The 20,984-nt window shown below is 37.8% G+C and overlaps 1 protein-coding gene across 1 annotated transcript in view; it reads left to right on the top strand.

The window, feature by feature from the left end:
* The window catches only part of CTNNAL1 (catenin alpha like 1), a 58,194-nt gene that overhangs the window by 35,570 nt on the left and 1,640 nt on the right, over window positions 1-20,984 (top strand). Inside the window, exons 9-15 of the mRNA XM_033858377.2 lie at window positions 2,806-2,964; window positions 4,769-4,861; window positions 8,047-8,197; window positions 11,718-11,755; window positions 14,096-14,146; window positions 14,240-14,394; window positions 18,134-18,182. Of these exons, the coding sequence (XP_033714268.1) occupies window positions 2,806-2,964; window positions 4,769-4,861; window positions 8,047-8,197; window positions 11,718-11,755; window positions 14,096-14,146; window positions 14,240-14,394; window positions 18,134-18,182 (696 nt within the window). The remainder of the gene's footprint in view (window positions 1-2,805; window positions 2,965-4,768; window positions 4,862-8,046; window positions 8,198-11,717; window positions 11,756-14,095; window positions 14,147-14,239; window positions 14,395-18,133; window positions 18,183-20,984) is intronic.

Below are 20,984 nucleotides of genomic sequence, written 5' to 3'. Positions count from 1 at the left end.
CTTTCACTGCCAAGAGCGTGGGTTCAATCCCTGGTTGGGGAACTGAGATCCTGCAAGTGGTGCGGTATGGTCAAATAAATAAATAAATAAATATCCATCAACAGGGGAATCAATAAATGAATTTTGGTATAACTATATCAAATGCTATTCAGCAATAAAAAAGAACACTATCGATACGGGCAATAACATGGATGAATTGCTTAAACGTTACACTGAGTGAAAGAAGTCAGACACAAAAGTGTGTGTGTGTAATTCTATTTAGAAAAAATTCTTAAAAAGGCCAAACTGATTTATAGTGACGGAAACCAGGTCAGTGACTGCTGGGGTCAAAAGGGGGGATACTTACTACAAAGGGGCATGGGAGAACTTTTTGTGCTAATGGAAGTGTCGTAAATATTGATTATGGTGGTAGTTAACTTGGGTGTAAATGTTTGTCAAAACTCATCGAACTGTACCCTTGGTACATTTTGTTGTATATAAATTATACCTTAATAAAGTTGGTATTTTAAAATGTTCTTTTGGCTGTGAAGATTTCCCTGTTCCCTGGATGAAAACTTTATCATCTAATGACTTATTTGGTCACTCTTAGGTAATTGAAAGTCACTTTAAGTCAGGGCTTTGTGAACTACAGCCAGGCTGTTTTTATAAATAAAGTTTTTTGGGGGGACACAGTTCTGCCCATTTGAGTTGGGTAGTTGCGACTATGTGGCCTGAAAATCCCAAAATATTTACTCTCTGGCCCTCTACAGAAAATGTTCACCAATCCCTGCTTTAGGTCGTAAAACACAAACTCAGTTCAAAAATGAGAATGTTCATTCCAATATATTAATCAGTATTTTTTTTTTTTGCGGTATGTGGGCCTCTCACTGTTGTGGCCTCTCCCGTTGCGGAGCACAGGCTCCGGATGCACAGGCTCCGGACGCGCAGGCTCAGCGGCCATGGCTCACGGACCCAGCCGCTCCGCGGCATGTGGGATCTTCCCAGACTGGGGCACGAACCCATGTCCCCTTTATCGGCAGGCGGACTCTCAACCACTGCGCCACCAGGGAAGCCCTATTAATCAGTATTTTGATTCATTCAATTGTAGGGCTTTGCTCCTGTTCCCCACTCCTCTAGCCCGCCTAGGGCTTTTGGGGGAAGTGTGGTCTCTTGTCGCTCTTTCAGGCCCTTCATCTCCTATTATCTAGCTTCTGTTCCAGATCTTTGCCAGGTTGTGACACGGGGAAAGAAGAGAGGAAGTGGGGAGTTCTTAGTGCCCGGTGCCCTTATGAGATGCACTGGGCTCGAAGATGTTTAAAGCTGACTTTCTCTGTCGTGAATACTTGAGTGCTCTTCAGAGGCTTTCCTGGTGCCTCCCCTGACCAGCCCCTTACTTTGTAACTTCTGTGCCACTTTGCTCCCTCCATTTTGGGGTGTGCCTGGGAGGGGACTCACAGCAAGCACCAGAAAGACCCTCCTCACAAAAACCTTTCTTCTCTCTTATCTCTAATTTCTTTGTTCTTTTATATTTTTTAAGAGAGTCAAGGGCTCAAGAGAATGAATTGGTTTGGGAGAGTTTCATATATAAATTATCTGGTGATGTTTCATTGACCTCTGTTGAAACCTTCATTTAACATCCTATTAAACATTAGAAGGATATGGTCTTCTATGGTTTAAAAAAAGCCTACTCATTTTTTCCAGCCTATTCAATTTAAACTAAACTGTTGTTAAGACTGTGACTATCAGTTGAACATAAAATCTTTTGGTGATAGCCTGAGTGGCTTTCCATAAGCTTCATTTTCCTTACCTCTGAAATGGGTATAATAACATCAACCTAGAAGAATTTTTATAAGGATTAAGGGAGATAATGTCTGTAAAGCTACTTACAGTACCTTGCACAGAGCGGGAATTTCATGTTTATTCACCCTTCTTGCCTTGGAGTTTGTAAGTAGTCTCCAGAACCATTTGTAAGATTTACGGGACCTTGAACAAGTCACTCAGTCTCTAGGGACCTGTTTCATAGTTTGTAAAATAAAAGACTGGCATTAGCTATTTTCTATGACCCTGATGGTTAAACAAAATCTTTTGAATTCTTATGTGCATTTAATTTCCAAAGGAAAATGCATTTTAATGTCTTTGTTTCTGACTGTAATTATTCTCACTTGATTTGGTGAATGTGGACTACCCTATTGTTAATTTTGTACGAAGTCCTGCAATTTGAATGGACATTGGATTACTTCCAGGAAAAAAAGAATCACTTCATTCAAATAGGCTTAATTAAAAATCAGATTTTCCTTAGGACAATGTTATTAAAAATGATCTCTTTCTGGTGAACCCCAAAATAACCTGTCATAACATTTTTTAAAAAAGGCAGGATAAGGAGAAGAAAAGATTTTGGAGTTAAATAGTATGCAAAGATGTTCAGTGAGAGTGAGCAATGCTTAAAATCCATTCCACCTAAAGTTAAATAAAACCTTGAGGTTTTCATTATCCTTTTATCCATCATTTCTCCTGTGACCCAAGAGTTAGACAGAAAAGCTGTGGATAGCAATATAAACTGAGCCCCCGAGGGAAGGGGTTGTGTCCTACTTGTCATGTATGTCCAGCCTTTAGTTCAGTTCCTGTGATAATGTAGGTATTTAATAAAATTTGTTGAATATATATTTTATATATACATATATATATATATACACCCTTCAGCAGATCAAGTGGGACTGATGTGAGGTTGCTACTCTTTAGTTTTTAAAGTACTCATGAGGTTTTTGGTCACAAAACCTTATTGTTTGTTGTCTTTTTTTCATTACCCTTCACTCCCCACATCTGCAGCTTCATAGTACAGCAGTTCAGCTGGCAGCAGATCTGGTAAAATACCACGCTGATCATGTGGTTCTCAAAGCATTAAAACTTACTGGAGTAGAAGGAAATTTAGAAGGTTTGGCTGAATATGCCTGCAAACTCTCTGAACAGAAAGAGCGGCTTGTTGAGGTGAGCAATAGGTTGCTTGTTAAACTGTAGTTTAATGAAAGCTGTACTATCATCAGGTAATATTAACACAAATACAGTTTTTGGTTTACTCATAAGAGGGTTTTCTCTCTTGCCTTTGGAATTTTAAAAATATCATGTTTATCTGTTCTTAAAACAATTTGTCCTCTAAAACAAAACAATAAAAAATGCTAGAACCCACAAATGCCCTTCTTAACCTCCTTCGTTATTCCATCAAAGAGATTAGATCTTGGAGTAGAGCAGTGGAGATACATCGTATGACCCTGTTTGTATTTGAATCTTTTGAGTCTCAGCAGGAAAGAGATGGCACGTTCAAATTAGGTTAATCTTAAGAGGGTTTAACAAAGGAGCCATTTACAATTGCATGGATAGGATGTGGGGAAACCATGAGAGTACAGGAATTGGGGTTAGTGACAGCAGAGCTGGTACTACTCCTACAACCAAATTAACGGGGGGAGTGAGTGGTTTCTGGAAACTGGAAGGGCACAGAATCCTTCAGAGAGCCTTGAGTAGTTGTGGTTTCAGGACTAGACACAGAGACAGCCCACGGCAGCCTGCAGGGAAAGAGCATGAGAATAAAGGCCCTTACCCTCCAAATCCCTGCTGCTGTATTGCTGGGGCTTCCCATTGGCCAAACAGCTGTAGACCACATAGGTCAGTCTCCCAAGAAGGAAAAAGAGTGGATATGGAGGGACAAAGAGAAGACATCCAGCACAGTATTCCTTCTCGGAATCTCTCCTGTTGTGCCCAAATCTTTGTTATGTGTTACTGATGCATAACCTGCCCCTTTTGTTATAATTCCAATTATTGATTGATATTGTAAGCCTTCTACCTATTGAGAATGTCAGACATCTGCTAGTAAAGAAATGTATACTTAACCCATGTGCACGTGAAGAATATATCCCCTTGTATATATGAGGTACGTCCCAGCCAACATGTATATTAATGCACAGATATGAACCATCTAGCTGTGTTCATATTATCTAATGTCCCATGCTCACTGAATCTCACATACTAATGGTTAGAAGGAACTTTTAGACTAAGCTTAGCTTCCTCTCCTTTATTTGTTTACATCTGAAAACTACTAGGGAGCATTCTTAAAATGACTGTGGATACATCTCCTTTTAAAAATAGATCTGATGCTGTTTTGTTTATAAATCAAGTATTATGACTGCAGGCAAACTTGCTAATTATAGGAATCCTGCAGCAAATCTTTTTAAAAAGTGAAAAAAAAAATTTTCCCTAATTTTCTGTTTTAAGCCTCAAGAAATTATTGAAAAATTATTTTCAAAAATTTTCACTGATACAGGCTCTTTACTCATTATATCAGTCTTGCCTAATCCAGTGTTATCTCCAGTAAAAGGTGTGTTAATTGACAGGGAGAAGTGTTATTTGTTGGCAGAAAGAATGTGTTGCTTGTGGTAACTGACATAGTTTAGCTGAGAGACCTTGGATAAGTCCTTCTCTGAGCCACGTTTCCTCATATGTGAAATATGTGGGCACTACAAGGTCCTTTCAGGATTCCTCTTGATTCTAATATTCTGTGACCACCTTGCCATGATCAGATAGGAAGTGGAAACAGTAGGGTATATGCTAATAAACCTGTATTTGTTCCTGCTTTGCTCCTAGAGAATCCGTTGGTAACCAATGCAATATTATAATAATCTTATTAATGTACAAATTTATTTTTATAGGTTTTAATGTTTTATTTTCTTTGTTAATTATAAAATGATGCTATGTATTGTGAAGAATGAGAAAGTTGAACTGTAGAAATGGTTTTTTGTAGACCTGTCGATTGTTGAGACATGTGTCTGGGACAGAACCTCTTGAAATAACCTGTATACATGCAGAGGAGACATTTCAGGTGACTGGCCAGCAGGTATGATCAACAGCAGATCATTCCTTCCATATTATGTTTTATCTGAGTGTCATAACAAATTGTGCACAAGGAAGACACAAATGGTTTTGCATAACTACGGGCCAAATCTACTGAGCGAAATGAAGGTAATGGAATTTTTGTTGGTAGTGTGCCAGAACATTCCATTGGATTATCTGGTCATCTGGCAAATTAGAGATTGGCCCATTTAATTGATGCCCTAGTTTATATCTATTTAATTGAAGCCGTTTACAATACAGGTCGTTATAACATGTTTGAAAACTAAGTTATCATTATGTGATAAGCCATAAAAATACTCACATGTTTTGACCCAATAATTCCTAAGGACACAAGGAGATTAAAAGAAAAATAAAAATAATACTTGTTACATTACTTATAATAAGATTCAGTTGGAAACAAAGTAACAATCTTAAGTTAGGTAAATAATATAGTATGATGTTATAGTAATAATTTTGATAACTAGAATTAGCAACATCAAAAAATGTTTCATTAAAATGTTAGGTGACAAAAGCAGGATACAGATTTGTTTATATGCTATAATTGCTACTATATAAAATGTACATATATAAGAAAATGACTATAAGAATGTGCAGAAATGAAAGTTCTGCTTGTTAGGGAGAATTGTGAGTTATTTTTTCTGAATTCTCTATAATATTACTTCGTTTTTATAATTTTCAAAAGCATTTTAACAATTGATATCGTATTTAATACTGTCTGTCAAATTAAGGGAAAAAGGGAGGGACAGAAGTTCCTTTCCCTTTTAGGTCTAAGCTCTGAAATACGATTTACCAGATGTATTTGTTTCATTCATCATGGCAGCCAAAAGGACTTACTCCTTATTGCATTATTGGATGGTAGATGTCGAGCTCCTGGATTTATAGTTGAGAACAGCAAAAGCAACTTAGAGACAAAGGTGGTGTGTGCCCTCTAGCAGACCCAAGTTGGATGCTGGAAGGATGTTTATACTCCCCGTGGAGAACAGTATCAAAGCTTCTCACGGAAACAGGAACTATCTGAGTGACCCTCAGCAGTGACCATCGGCTGAGCATTTTATTATAACCAGAGGATCTCTGTTTATTGGGAGAAACCAAGGCTTCAATATTTACTTGTCCATTTGGGAGTCATACTACTTGCCTTGGCCATAAATGTATTTCAGTAGAGCTAAAGTTTGACTCTCCTGCCATATACAATCAGCTCTTGTTATCCTCAGGCCCTGCTTGCTATATCCTCAGGCCCTACTTGCTATTTGGTTGTAATTCTCTGCTTACTGTTTTCATTGCAGCAGGGATATTAGGAAAAGTATATTTTCTTTTCCAGGATGGTGATAGATAGAGCCTGCTGTCAATTTCTGTAACTTGAGAAGCTTTTTCTATTCCCATAGCTTCAGCTTTTATTCCTAGTCTTGACTATCTGTCTCACAAAGGGATAATTTAAGAAAACAGAGCATGCCTCTAGGAGAATTTATATTACTTCTGGACACCTCTGCTTTAGCAATGTCATTTTTATATTTCCTTTACAATGTTACAGCATATCCAGGGCACAGTGGAACAGTTTCCACACTGTACAGTGGCTCCTGGTTGAGAAGGTGACACTGCTGCATCTAGCTTGTAGTCCATGGCGAGCCATTTGCCCACCTTCCCTGAAGATGGGGAACCTTGTTCTACTCTGAAAGCTGCCACCTGCTTGTCAAGCCTGTGCCTGTGGGACTATGCTCACCCAGGAGGAGCGCCTAGGTCTAATTCTCTCGAAGGCAGCCTGACTCTGACCATAGCAGTTTCTTTTCTTTATTTTTAAATTGAAGTATAGTTGATTTACAGTGTTGTGTTAGTTTTCTAGTGTACAGCAAAGTGATTCCGTATATATATATATATATATATATTTAGTTAGTTAGTTAGTTAGTTAGTTTTTCTTTCTCGTATTCTTTTCCATTACATTCCAGTTTCTGAAACCTCTTCAGTGACTTCCTATCTCACTCAGAGTAAAGTCCATCTTTACTGTGCGTGTTTCTCCATCACGTGGCCATTGGTGACCTTCCTTTTTTTTGATGTCAGTCCAGTCACACTGACCTACTGGCTGTTGTTAAAATGTATCAGAAATGTTCCCGCCTTATTCCCAAACGACTTTCCCTAGGTTTCCCTGTGACTCCCTCACCTTCTTCAGTTCTTTGCTTACATGCCACCTTTGCAAGTGACCACCTAACTTAAAATACTGTGACTGCCTAACACCCTCCATCCTCCTTACCCTTTGTTTTTGTACATATCGTTCATCATCTAAGATATTTCATAATTTACTTACATGTTTTTAATTACCTGTCTCCCCACATTATAATATGAGCCCCATGAAGAGAGGAACATTTATTTGTTTCGAATGAAACAACTGTTTCCCCAGCACCTGGAACATGGGTACAGTGCTGGGCATACAGCAGGTGAATGAAGAGTCATATATTAGTTACTTGGTACCTTTGAGTCTCAGTTTCTCTAGCTGTAAAATGGGAACACTGCTTATTGAGAAGGATAGTATTTTGTTTGTGTTTTTGAGGATTAATACTAATGTATATCAAGCACCTATCACAGTACCTCAAGGATATATCTACCGTGTCCTCATAGGTGTATGCGTATGTTACTACTACTACCACCACCACTACCACTACCAGTACTAATACCGATTCTGCTACCTCTACAACTACTACTGCCACTACTACCAGTACCAGTACTAATACCAATACTGCTACTACCATCACTACTACTATCATCACTATGACTACTGCTACCACCACTACTGCCACCATTACTACCACTGTTACTAATACTACCACTACTACACCATCTCTTCTTCTGCAGTATACAGTACACTCTTTGTAGTCAGAGTATAACTCTGAATTATGCTATGGAAATAACTTTGTTGAAACAGAACTTTCCTTGAATAAAGATAATTGCTCCCTGAATAAAGGCTTATATATAATAATGCCTACTATTTATCTATAGATAAGATTATAAGAAACAGTAAGTTTTGTATGTCCATACTGCCCAACATGGGGCTTATGTGTGGAAATTGCTTTGTAGTTGTGTTATTGAGTGATATGAACAGTACAGGCTTAAGTTTGATTTCCAGTATGATTCTGAGAGGTAAGATTTTGAAACTCACACCTGTGTATATTGTTTCTTTAGATAATTTCTGCTGCTGAAACTTTGACATTGCATCCATCTAGTAAAATTGCTAAAGAAAATCTAGATGTATTCTGTGAAGCCTGGGAATCCCAAATTAGTGACATGTTAACACTGCTGAGAGAAATCAATGATGTGTTTGAAGGAAGACGAGGTGAGAAACTGTCTATATATTGAAATATGTTAGTATTTTAATGTAACTATTAGTTTTTTAATGTCAAACCTCAGATGCAAAATGAATAACTTGTTATAACCCAACTGGGTTATTTTTATAGTAAAGTATCTTCCACAAAAAATTATAAAAATATTATTTGTCCTTCATTTTAGTATCAAAGCAATAAAATTTGTTGTACAACAGTATAGTAGATTCCTTTGAATGAATATTAACAATCTAGTTTTCTTATTGAAATTGTCATTTTTATATTTCTTATAAATTGTTTTTTAGTTTTAGTACAAATGCTCTTCTGTAATACAATAATTCTCTGATGTAATTCTACTAACTTCATAATGAAATGAATGTAGTTATTTGATTTTCGAATTGCTTTCCTTCCACTTGGATGGAATCTCTTTCCTTGATGACTACGTAATCTTGGAATATTTCCTTTGGTGGGTAAGTTCATTGGTATTTCTACAACATGTAGAATAGCACCATACAGTGTACAGAAGGCATAATTTTTACTCTTTATTTTAACATCAACTTGGAGTTTTGTTTATTTCCCATTGTACTGTGTATCCAGTTATCTATGTTCATGTGTTTTTATGTATTTCCTTTCTAATGGCTTCTGTTAGTGTCAAGCATGTTTGTTTTTTAAATTAAGATGTCATTTAAAGTCATAATAACATCAAATTACATATTTATTTTTACTGATTATGAACATCTAAACATTTCATTTTTTAAAAAACACCCATTTAGGGTAATTGCTGATTTGCTTAAAAATCAGGGAATGGTAGACTTTGTAGATATTACGTAATTTGTAATGTGTAATAAATGCTTACCATGCTTCTGCATTTAAAGATTTCTGTGATAGCTAGTCTGAATGGCATATCATTTTGATGCTTTGATAAAGTACTTACAGCTGCATGTTTTTTTATTTTATAAATTTATTTATTTACTTTTGGCTGTGTTGGGTCTTCATTGCTGTGCGCGGGTTTTCTCTAGTTGCGGCTAGCAGGGGCCACTCTTCATTGCGGTGCGCGGGCTTCTCATTGCCGTGGCTTCTCTTGTTGCGGAGCACGGGCTCTAGGTGCTAGTTGTGGCACAGGCTCAGTGGTTGTGGCTCGTGGGCTTTAGAGTGCCGGCTCAGTAGTTGTGGCGCACAGGCTTAGTTGCTCCGCGGCATGTGGGATCTTCCCGGACCAGGGATCAAACCCATCTCCCCTGCATTGGCAGGCGGATTCTTAACCACTGCACCACCAGGGAAGCCCCGCTGCATGGGTTTTTATGTGAGGCAAGTTTTATATATTAAAAGGTAAATTGATATAATTGATCCATATTTAAAGAAGAATGATCACTTTGCCATAAGACTTGTTTAAGAAATGAAGAGAAGACGCTTCCTGGTCTTTCTGAGCGCTAGACTAGCGTCCCCTACAGATAGACCAGAATTGAAACAGGAAAATCCTATACTTATTTTTGGCCTGTGTGGTCACTGTGGTTTCTTTTACTTTCAAACTGGATATTATGTAAATGATCTCTTCTTTAGGTTTGAGTAACCTGTCCCCCACAAATCAGGGTTATCTTAACTTCCTAAGTGCTGAACAGAAGTTCCTCTTTAGGTGGGACACTGCTGCCTTTGATCAATGGGACACCAATTGTTTAACTGGTAGTATCTTGCTGTTCAGAGGCATCCTTACTTATGTGGAGTTAATTGAGATAGAGTTGCTTAATTTCTTTTATTGCTTTTTTTTTTTTCCTGACTGTTATCATGAAGCTCATAAGAATAGCTTTTCCGCCAAGAAGCCCAACTCTGAGTCAGCCACCGTTGACTGAACTGAGTCCAGTGGCACAGTGCTGCTCTTCCTGTTCTGTATGGTTATTAGGACGGGGCTGCCTGTTTCCTCGCACCTGCCCACTGCAAAGGACAGAGTGTATTCTTCAGATTCTGGTTTCTCTTTGCTACTGGTATAACTCATATTATAACTATTACTGGAAAACCTTTGCTCTATTTTAGCCACTTTAGTTCTGCTCTGCATATCTTGACTCTCCTGACTAGGAAACTTAGATACGTTTGCAAGTGTCAGTTAGCCAAACAATTAAGTAGCAAACGACATGCTAAGCAATGAAAAAGAGCCTTTAGTGTTCACATATTTGAAGTTCGTCTGAGAGCTAGGTTATTGTCCCCTTACCCGGAGACCCTTCGATTTCATAATAGGGCCTCCTGGGATTGTTTAAAGAACTCAAAAATCAATATTTGTCTTCCTCCCTTTCTGCCTTCATCCAGTTCTGCCTTCAGGGAGGCCATGGCCTTTGTATTAGAAGGGACCTAGATCAAAAAGACTCCACCTTTCCTTAGTGACAAGTATGTATCAACATTTAGAATTTGAGATTATCTTAGACAAATAAACGTCAAAAAGAAGCTTTCTCTCATAGCCTGCAGATTCTATCCCTTATTTAAGGAAGCTGAATTTCCTTTGTTATATTTGAACCATCTTGAAGTTTATCGGACTAAGCTTCAGTTTATAGGGATGTACCAGGTTCCATAGCTCTGCACCTACTTCATTGCTTGGCAGACTGGACGCGTGAGGTGCTGTTCACTGAAATGGGGCGAACAGGAAGAGGAACATGCTTGTGGATAAACATGAGCTTACTTGGGGGATGTATGAGTCGGGAACAAGGGAGTGATCCATCCAGACAAGAGATGATGGGGCCATGATAGTGGAAATGAAGATAAGAGGACTGAGTGAAGAATTTTATAATATTAGTATGATTTGATGATTAATTGAATGTAGAGGTAAGGGAGAGTTTGAGGATAACAACTGGGTTTGGTCTAATCCAAATTCGAAAATACCCCAGTCCTACTCCTGAGGTTAGTTAATAATCTGCCTAGCCTTTAGTGGTTAGGGATTCATTTTAAGTGGCTCTGGGGACATGAATTTTTTTCTGATGGATCATGCCATATAAAGCCCCTTTCAGAACCAAAAAAGCTAATTATAAGAACTTCTAATGAGGCATAATATTGCACACCTTCAGAGAAATAATGAGGCTTTCCTGTCCTTGGGGGATTAGCTTTATTTGGTAGAGATGCAGAAAAGCTCTGGATATTGAAAATGGACAGCAGTTAGGTTGTCATGAGATTATTTTGCTATCCTCATGGGCTGAGAGGGCCTTTGAACTTAATTCTGGACTTAATTTATCTGGAGGTGTAAACTCAGAAGTAAAGATGGCACAAGTGTCATGTTGATTTAGGGAGTATTAAACAAAGGATTTAAGGAGTATTAAACTTATAATACCCCTGTGAAGACAGTGCTTCAAAGACAATTCTGTACGTCAAAGTCTGTACCAAATATTTTTTTTTCATGTTCTCCAACCAAATTACAATTTTATTTCTCAGTCACATGTAATTAATAGACTAAATTATCAAAACTAATGTGCTAACATTTCTGTTTATTTAATAATATTTTAAAAATTAAATGTGAATAGTAGAAAATTTGTTTTAAGTTATATATGTTATTTGTAGGAGAGAAGTACGGCTACCTTTCACTTCCAAAGCCAATGGTAAGTAGAAAACCTTTGTATTTGTACACTTGAGAATGTTTTTATTCAGAATTCAAATTATGCTCTTGTTGCCTATTGCTCCCCCCACAACTTCCAATGATTGACATGACGAAAAAAAAGTTAGGATATTAAATGTTGACTGTTCAGAATTGTTATTCTGAGTAGCAGTCTAGATGTAGCCCACAGTTTGGTTATTTGTGTTAGATTTGAGGGATTGAGGGAATACGTAACAGATCTTATGATTAATAAGAAGCTGTAATGTGAAGTCAGAGGTCTTTTTGTTCTTCATATCTTGGGTCTAATTCACAAGGTCATGTTGGAATAATTTTGTGCAAACTAATAACTTTCTTAATTTTCTTGATGAAAATAAACCATTCTGTTTATATGAGGCTTGAAATGCTTTATTTATTAGCTTTACACAGTTGAAGCTGATGCATCTTGGCTGCATTGCAAAATAGTGCCCACTAGATGGCAGGCTTGGTTACATTATTAAGATGGTTTCTGTACCTTTTCAGGCAATTCCCTTTTGGTCTTCATTAAACACTTTGATAATAATAATTTGTAAAAGTAAAAATAACGGAAACACAACTAAATTTAAAAGAATAAGATGGGGTTGAAAGATTCTAAATAAAATAAAACCTAAAAACCTCTAGGGTATTCTTAACTTTCTTAAATGCTTTATAAGTTGCTTTGTGCTAGACTAAGGAAGAAGATGCAGATGATGTGACTATACAAGGAGGAGCCGAAGAGATCATCGGTCATCTCTGTTTATTTTCTAATGAACCTAAGAGGCAGCCTGTGTGTGTGTGTGTGTGTGTCCATGCCTCTTTGTATTTATTTTCTGTCCTTTACCTTCTCCTATTTCTTCTATAGTAAACAGGATTAGAAAATTTCAAAAGGGCAATGTTAAATGAACAAATATAAACAATGGGATAGAAAAACGAGAAAAAGTTGCGGCTCTTCTATTCTGCAGTTAAACTGGTGACAGAATAGCTGGTCAGAAGCAATAAGTCATGGTAATAATAAGGGAAACAAAAAATGGAGAAGTACACATATACCTCAAAGCTATTATCTTCTTAAGCTAAGTGGGCACATGCGTGTTTTGTTTTATCATAATCTGTATTTTGTGTACATGTGTGTGGATATATACTCTGTGGGGTGTGTGTGTGTGTGTGTGTGTGCATGTGTGTGTGTGGATGGTTTAAATAAATGTTTCCTTTAAAAAAATAAATGGCTCCCTGCATCTCCTGGCCCTACTAGCCCAGCTGTTCTGGAACTCCTGCCCCAGCTAGGGGAGTTCCCACCAGATCTCAGAATGAGAGGAATGCCGCCCAACTTGGGCTGCCATCTCCAGAGAACTTCTGGATATATTTTTCAAAGAAACATTGCTATTGGTAGTGGTTTCTACAAGTAAGTAAGCATCTGTGGGCCAGTCTGGTAACCTAACCAGTGTACAAAGTTTTCTTCTCCCCTAGGGGAAATATATTCTGATTTCTAAATAGCCTACGTAGAAAGAAACTTGCTGTTTCAAATATAGGGGCCATCAAACATGCTGGTTCAAATATTAAATCGTAAATTCTAAGTATAATCTCCTATATAACCTGGCATATAGGATTAGGAATCTGGATGTCAGTGAAACTAGGGTGCTGAAATTTAGCCCTCAAAAAGGCATACTTGTTAAAGGAATTGAATTCCAGAGTCATAACATTAGGAATATATTGAAAGCTACATATAGTGATTAATTTTATTACATCATTTCCTAAGAATAATTTAACAGAGGGGCCAGGGAGGTTTGGGGGTTTAATAATTGGACTATGAAAAGACTGCAGAAGTCTTTAAGTGTTTCTGGGACACAGATCTGCTTTTCCTAACTCCAGATTTCTAACTAACTACTTCTTCAAAGCTGAACACACATATTAGCAGAGTATTTGCAATTACAGTTGACCCTTGAACAGCATGAGTTTGAACTTTGGGGTCCACTCTTTTGTGCATTTTTTTCAGTAGTACATACTACAGTGCTACACCATCTGGGGTTGGTTGAATCCGCAGATGCAGAACCACAGACACAGGGGAACTGCGGATACGGAGGGCTGACTGTAAGTTATACTTAGATTTTCGGCTGCGGGCAGAGAGTCAATGCCCTTAAGCCCCACGTTGTTCAAGGGTCAACTGTAGTTGTTTGTTTTTACTTAAACAGTTTAATATAGTTTCAGTATGTTCTGAAAATTTTTATATTAAAATTTTATTACAGGTACTTTGTTATGCTTTCTATGACTATTGCGTTTCTTCACAATTAACTCTACCTATTTTTAAGATGCCCTAATCTTTTTCTTGTCACAGAAGAATAACGCAAACCTGAAGTCATTAAAGCCAGACAAGCCTGACTCTGAGGCAAGACCTTTTTCTTTGCAGTAGTCTTACTTTTAATCTTCCTTTTACATAATTAATGACTACATTGTTGTGATTAAAATGTATGTTTTGTAGGAGCAAGCCAAGATAGCAAAGCTTGGACTCAAGCTGGGTTTGCTCACCTCTGATGCCAACTGTGAGATTGAGAAGTGGGAGGATCAGGAGAACGAGGTTGTTCGATACGGACGGAACATGTCCAGTATGGCCTATTCTCTGTATTTATTTACTAGGTAAGTGTAGTTACATCTTAATCTTTTAAAATGAATTTAATGATATCTGGTGTAAAGAAAAAGTGCCATGTTACATTGATAGGTTAAAGTCGGTTTCAAATATATGATAAAAAGCCTATAAATAGTTCTTAGGACAATTAAGTGAATGCAACAAGAAGACATTCATTTAACTAGGATTTAGATTTAGAAGAGATCCTTTTCTAGGTTTGTGTACGGTTCCTTCCATAATTTTGAAATAATTTTGCTTTCTGCTTTTTGTCATCCCATATATCAGTGTCTCTCCCAGCCAGCGTCAGTAAGTTTAGAAAACATGCCTTTTATATATACACTACCAAATGTAAAATGGATGGCTAGTGGGAAGCAGCCTCATAGCACAGGGAGATGAGCTCGGTGCTTTGTGTCCACCTAGAGGGGTGGGATAGGGAGGGTGGGAGGGGGAGGTGCGAGAGGGAGGGGATATGGGGATGTATGTTTACGTGTAGCTGATTCACTTTGTTATACAGCAGAAACTAACACACATTGTAAAGCAATTATACTCCAATAAAGACATAAAAAAGAAAACAAAACATGCCTTTTAAATCTTTACACAGTGACGGATTATATACAGATCAAAGAATAGAGCCATGAGGTCTACCACCTCAGTAGGGTGCCAAACCCCCATGGCTCAGTATTCATTATATAGCAGAGAATTTCCCTAACTTTACATTTACCTGACCTACATTCTCTGTCTTGTTCACCTTACAAGACTGTTGGTCAAACGCCTCAATGAAGTCCATGTCGCTCACATTTGTCTTCCATTATAATAATGGAAGACCATACATATGGTACAGTATTTCCATGTTGCTAAAAATTTTATCTGTTTTCTGCTCAATGACCTGTTCTAGAATTTTCTCAAGGAATAACTTCGAGCTTTTGGTTTTCTGATATCTATCTTATTAATTTTTAGAAACTAGAAGATATTTGATATCTTCAGTGTTATGGCTTCTCTCCTACTCATTTTGATTTTGAAATTATAACCAGCAGTCATTCACATCTGCATATTATTTCAGTAATCTGGAATGTAATCCATTTGGACTGGAGTCTTAAGCTCAGTTAAAGTAATTGGGACCTCTACAACTGTGTGGGCTTTTGGGCTCAATAAATAGCCCCTTTTCCCCACCAAAGTTCTGAACAAAATGAAAAAATAAGCAAAAGAATAGGCAGATGGGTCCAGTAACATTTATACTGATAAAGCTGATACTCAATAATGAGGTTTATAGCCATAGGCAAGTAGGCTTTTAAAAATAATCCCTAGAATTAAGAAATCTTACCCTGTAGGGGAAGAATGTATCTCTTAAAATACTTGGCAGACTAGGTATATCCCAAAGGCACCCTTACTACGAAGAGAAAAAGGAGAAAAGAAAGGGCTACCATGTCTAATTTATTTTCATTTTCACAAAGTCACCAAAAAGACTGAAAAGATCAATAAATGTCCACCCTCTTCTATGGGGTGAAATACGTGAGAGAGCAGAGTGAAGTGAGGGATGCTGTGCTAGTGAAGATTCCTTCATGTGGAAGGAAGATTAGGAGTGAGGAAGAAGCATTCATTCTTGTCTTGATGATGTCTTCTACCTTTTCAAGGAAAATGATTCCTCTGGAGGGTGAAGGAGAAATGATAGTTGAATAATTTTGCCTCTGGTTAGCAGTCATTTGTTAATATCTTTCCATATTTTCCATCATTGGAGACCTTTCCCGCCCCCCCCCCCCCCTTTGGTGGTTTCCTTCCTTTGTTCTTAATTCTTTTTTTTTTCTGTACGCGGACCTCTCAATGTTGTGGCCTCTCCCGTTGCGGAGCACAGGCTCCGGACGCGCAGGCTCAGCGTCAATGGCTCACGCGCCCAGCCGCTCCGCGGCATGTAGGATCTTCCAGCACCGGGGCACGAACCGGCGTCCCCTGCATCGGCAGGCGGACTCTCAACCACTGCGCCACCAGGGAAACCCTGTTCTTAATTCTTAGCAAGCTTCTCTGGGGATTGAGTTTTCCCAAAACTAATTTTGACCTCCTTTCTTGGTTCATATCATTTAAAAATCGGATGAGTCAAGTCTGCAAAAGGAAGTAAAATGGAATTCCTTTGTTTACCCACACTCAATGTGTGGGTAACTGAAATGTGAAGATTAACTGTAGAAGCAAAGATCTTTCCTTTGAGATGGAATCATGCTAATTATCTCATGGTGATAAAAATCAGATTAAAAAAATTTTTTTGACCAATAGAAACTCAAGAAATAAATTATTACTTACTAAATGTAGTTTGGTATATAAAATCTTCCCACATAAAGGATTCATCAATAGAAAATTTTTTAAGTTTGTGATTGCCCCTTTTGTTTCTTGTTTCTTATTTCAGAATATTTCAGGATTATATATGGTCAGCAATTTTTATTTCTGAGTCAGAATAGTGGATTTTGGTAAGGGGTGACATGCATCCCACAGAGACTAGGAAGCATGAGGAACAGAGGTAACTAAAGCTCTATGGAATGGGACTTGTTACTGGAATATGGTTATTGGACAGGAGCCACTGGAGTTCAGGAAAAGAAAATGGATTTTCTGTAATGGATAACACCTTGTGCCAGTTTGGCAAGTCCTGGTAATATGATTGTGGTAAAATCTTAAGCTGGCTTTGTTTTCTACCCACCCTGTCGGTTTACCTGTTTTTCCCCAATTTTTCTGTTTTCCCTTAAGATGATGGTTTACCAGCCTCATCTAATTGCTTCTTTCTGAGACTCATTTGTTAGTCTTCACAGTATCCAATTTTGTAGTTTTCTTGGGCAATTTTATAGCTTTTCTTCAGGCTGTCATGTAAGGTTGTCTTAACAATTTATATAATTTCTTTATCATTTATATACAGTTACTCATATTTCTTTAAAATTTATATATTTTAGCTTTTCTAGTACATTACGGTTTTTAAAAATTTCACACTTACCAGTGCCTTATGGTTTTTAAATTAGTTTCTGCGTCATAATTTCATTTGATCCTTACAACAGTTTATCAGAGAATAAGAATGTTTCGTTCATATCTCATAGCTATTAAAAGGCAGAACTGGTAAACCAGATTTCAGATCTTCTGATTCATGCCTGGGCTGTTGCTCATCTTAATGCATTCTGTTGCTCTTTGTTATAATTTACTTTTCACTTGTAAAGGTCTGAATTCTTCTTGATAGTTTTCAATATGATACTCTCTAATCTTCTGATGAGAGCGGTAGCACAAATATTGCTATGACTATTTTATAGACTCAGAATTGAAACTTAACTGACAGCCTCATCAGAAACAACTGAATTCCTGCCAGAGTTGAAATTAGAATAAAAAATGAGAACGTCCTGATTTTGGTCTGACCTTTTTTCCATTATGGAACAAAGGTCTTTTAGTTAAGGCACATTATCAGCTCTCATATCTTTAACTTATGAAGCAAAATGAAGAAGGTTAAAAAAGAAAAATAAAACTTAAATGTAACTTCTCAGTTTTAAGTTTCTTTACATTATAAAATTAACATATATAATGTTTACCAATTTTTTAAAAAGTGCCTTAAGAGGTAATAGTTAAATGTTAAAGCTGCTTTAAGAATAGTTACAATATTATTAGTCTATTCAATATTATTCTTCAAAATTTGGGATCTGTTAATATACAAAATGCTCTAAAACTTTAATATAAAATCAATTTCCAGGCAGTAACTTTTTCTTACCTCCTTAATAATTCACTTTATTTCAGGGGAGAGGGGCCAATAAAAACTTCCCAGGATTTAATTCATCAACTAGAGGTATGTTTTATTTCCATTTTATGCTAATACTTTATTTTTATTACTATTATTATTAGTTTGGCTGTGCCATGCAGCTCGAGGGATCTTATTAGTTCCCTGACCAGGAATCAAACCCAGGGCCCTGGCAGTGACAGTGCCGAGTGCTAACCACTGGACCGCCAGGGAGTTCCCCTATGCTGATACTTTAATTCTGGGCTAAAAGTTCGTGATAGCTAGTTTTCTTAATGATTTACTGCATCATGTTTGTATGTTTACCTACGTACACAGCACATGTGTACTATAGAGAGTGGTAGAAAAGTAGAGGACTGCAGTAGCATTTTCTGGAGCTGTTTTGGTTATCTTAGTGGAAAAAAACAAATATTATAGGGGTAAAGTAGAATGGGCTTTGATAGTCACTAGATGCAATATTAAGTTTCAGGTTTTCCCAAGTAGGTGAAAATATCCTATCAGCAGATGCGTATCTTATACTGTCCTAAATGTGAGGAAAGCATTTTGGCTTCTTCTTTATTGAATTGGATGAATGATATTGATTAAATGAGATAACACATAAGAAAGCATCTGTCATGGGGCTGAGACCATTATAGCTTCTCAGTACATGTTAGTTTCCTTTTCTTCTTCCATATTCCTGATGATTTAGGGCATTCAGGGAGAGACACATATACTGACACTCACCCTTCTGCCCTGTGTGTCTCATGAAACTCCACATAGGCCCAGCTCTAATTCTCCTCGCTTACCTGGAGGCTTAGATTGATAAGTGGATCACAGAGTCCTTTCTTAATTCCCTGACGCGCATGTTAGTCTGTTTGCCTCTCTAGAACCGAGGGCATTCTTGCATTTGAAATCTGAAAATTCTATCACTTTATCAACTTTACGTATTTTCCTTTGGCATTCCCATGTGCTTTCACCTGAGCCTCTTCAGGGAAGGGATTTCAGCTTGAGAGGATGATTGTCAACAGAGTCAGCAGAATTATAGAAAATACTTCATTTGGAATTTTCTGTAAAGTTGACTCTAAGTGAGCTATTTCCCTGTTTAAAAAGTTGGGAGAAATTCTGGATTCATTTTGTTCAGTTTGACCCGTATCCATTCCAAGCCACATCACACCATAGAGAGTATTTCACTGTAAAAGGTCCACTGATCACCTTCTTCCTGTGTTAGCTTTTCATTAAACCAGCATCTGCTGATTGTCTGCATAAAATGTTCATCACATGTTCATTGAGTTTGTACTGTGTGTCAAACCCTGGGGATAAGAGTTTTGGAGAAGAGTGAACAAAAGAAAGTCCCTACCCCATGGAGCTTACATTCAAGTGGGAGCAGATAGACAATGAAAAGTTAAATATATAATGCCCATATATAAGTACTGAGAGATAAAATCCTGTAGGATAAGAAGAGAGGTGATAGAAGGGGGGTGGTCAGGAAAGACCTCTTTAAGGAGGTAGCATCTGAGTAGAATGTTGAGAGAGTGAGCTAGATGGATATCTTGGGGTCGAATATTTCAGGCAGGCAGAACAAGTGCAAAGGCCGTGAGGTGTAGGGGTAGGCTGGAGGTGTCTGAAGAACAACAGGGAGACAAGCGTGGGTGGAATGTAGTGAGTCAGAAGGAAGGTGGTAGCAAATGACATCTCTGAGCCATGGGAAGAACCTTGATTTTTTTTTTTTTCCCCAAGAATTATGGAAAGCCCATTGAGGGTTTTGAGGAGCAATGGCATGACCTGGCTTCTGTTTTAAAAGGTTTTTGGCTTGACCAACAGGGTAAATGGTAACACCATTTACTAGGTGAGAGAACAGAGGGACAACACGGAATTTAGAGGGAGAAAATCAAGCATTTTATTTTGCTGAAGTAGGATGAACAGGAGTGGGGTCAGGTTAGGTCAAGAATGGACAGAGAGATTTGGGAGTCATCAGCTTTAAGGTGGTTTTAAAACCATGGTGCTCTGTGAGACAGGGATCTTGCCCCCAAGGGATTTGCAGGCTAGACGGGAAGAGAAGATGTGTACAGAGGAAGTGGGCATGTGGAACGATGAGGAACATGTGGGTAAGTGAGTCATTCCGTTTGGTTAGAAGGTATGTTTAAAACGCACTGGTTTCCCTTTTAAAGGATAGGGAAGGATGCGAAGGACTATTTGACCTTGAGATCAGTTTATCCAATGATAGCAAGGCTGTTGGAAAGAGAGTTAAAGTTAACCCTGAAATTATTTGCCTCCCTGTTCTGCATCTTCATATGCTTTATCTAATTTCTTACCAAGATCTGTTATTTTTCTTCACAAATCACTCTCAAATTTGCCCTGTTCTTTTCATTCTTCCTGCTGCCACCTGAAGCTCACTCTTCACTTCCCTGGTGTCTCTCACTCTAAAAGATTCTGTGTACTACTAAAAAATAATCATCCCGAATATTCTAAAGTATTTTTCAGTATTCTTTCCCATCATCATCTTCTCCTCACTAAATTGTACAATGTATGGTCAATAGGGAAAACATAATCCCCTCAAATGGCTAGTTGAAGAATGTGTATAGGTGACAAATTCTATCTTGCTGAGCTGGAAGCAGGAATGTTCTAACGCTTTTGACCTCATCTAACCCTTTTGACCCCATGTTCCAAGATTCAACACCCTCTTATAATTGGGGATATTATGAGATGAGCTTCGGATCCATCTAAAAGCCCAGGCATAATTTTTATGGCTAAGTATCAAATGTCTGTGTGATCCTGCACAGTAATTGGAGGTGTCCCGGTGTAGGGGAGCCACTGCAGGGACTGATTCTGCATCAGGTCTGGGAAATCTGCTTCTGAATACTGTTAAACTCTTGT

Source organism: Tursiops truncatus, chromosome 6, assembly GCF_011762595.2.
Source record: "Tursiops truncatus isolate mTurTru1 chromosome 6, mTurTru1.mat.Y, whole genome shotgun sequence".
Lineage (NCBI taxonomy): Eukaryota > Metazoa > Chordata > Mammalia > Artiodactyla > Delphinidae > Tursiops > Tursiops truncatus.
Note: the sequence above shows the minus strand (reverse complement) of the source record. Positions and strands in the feature narration are given on the sequence as shown.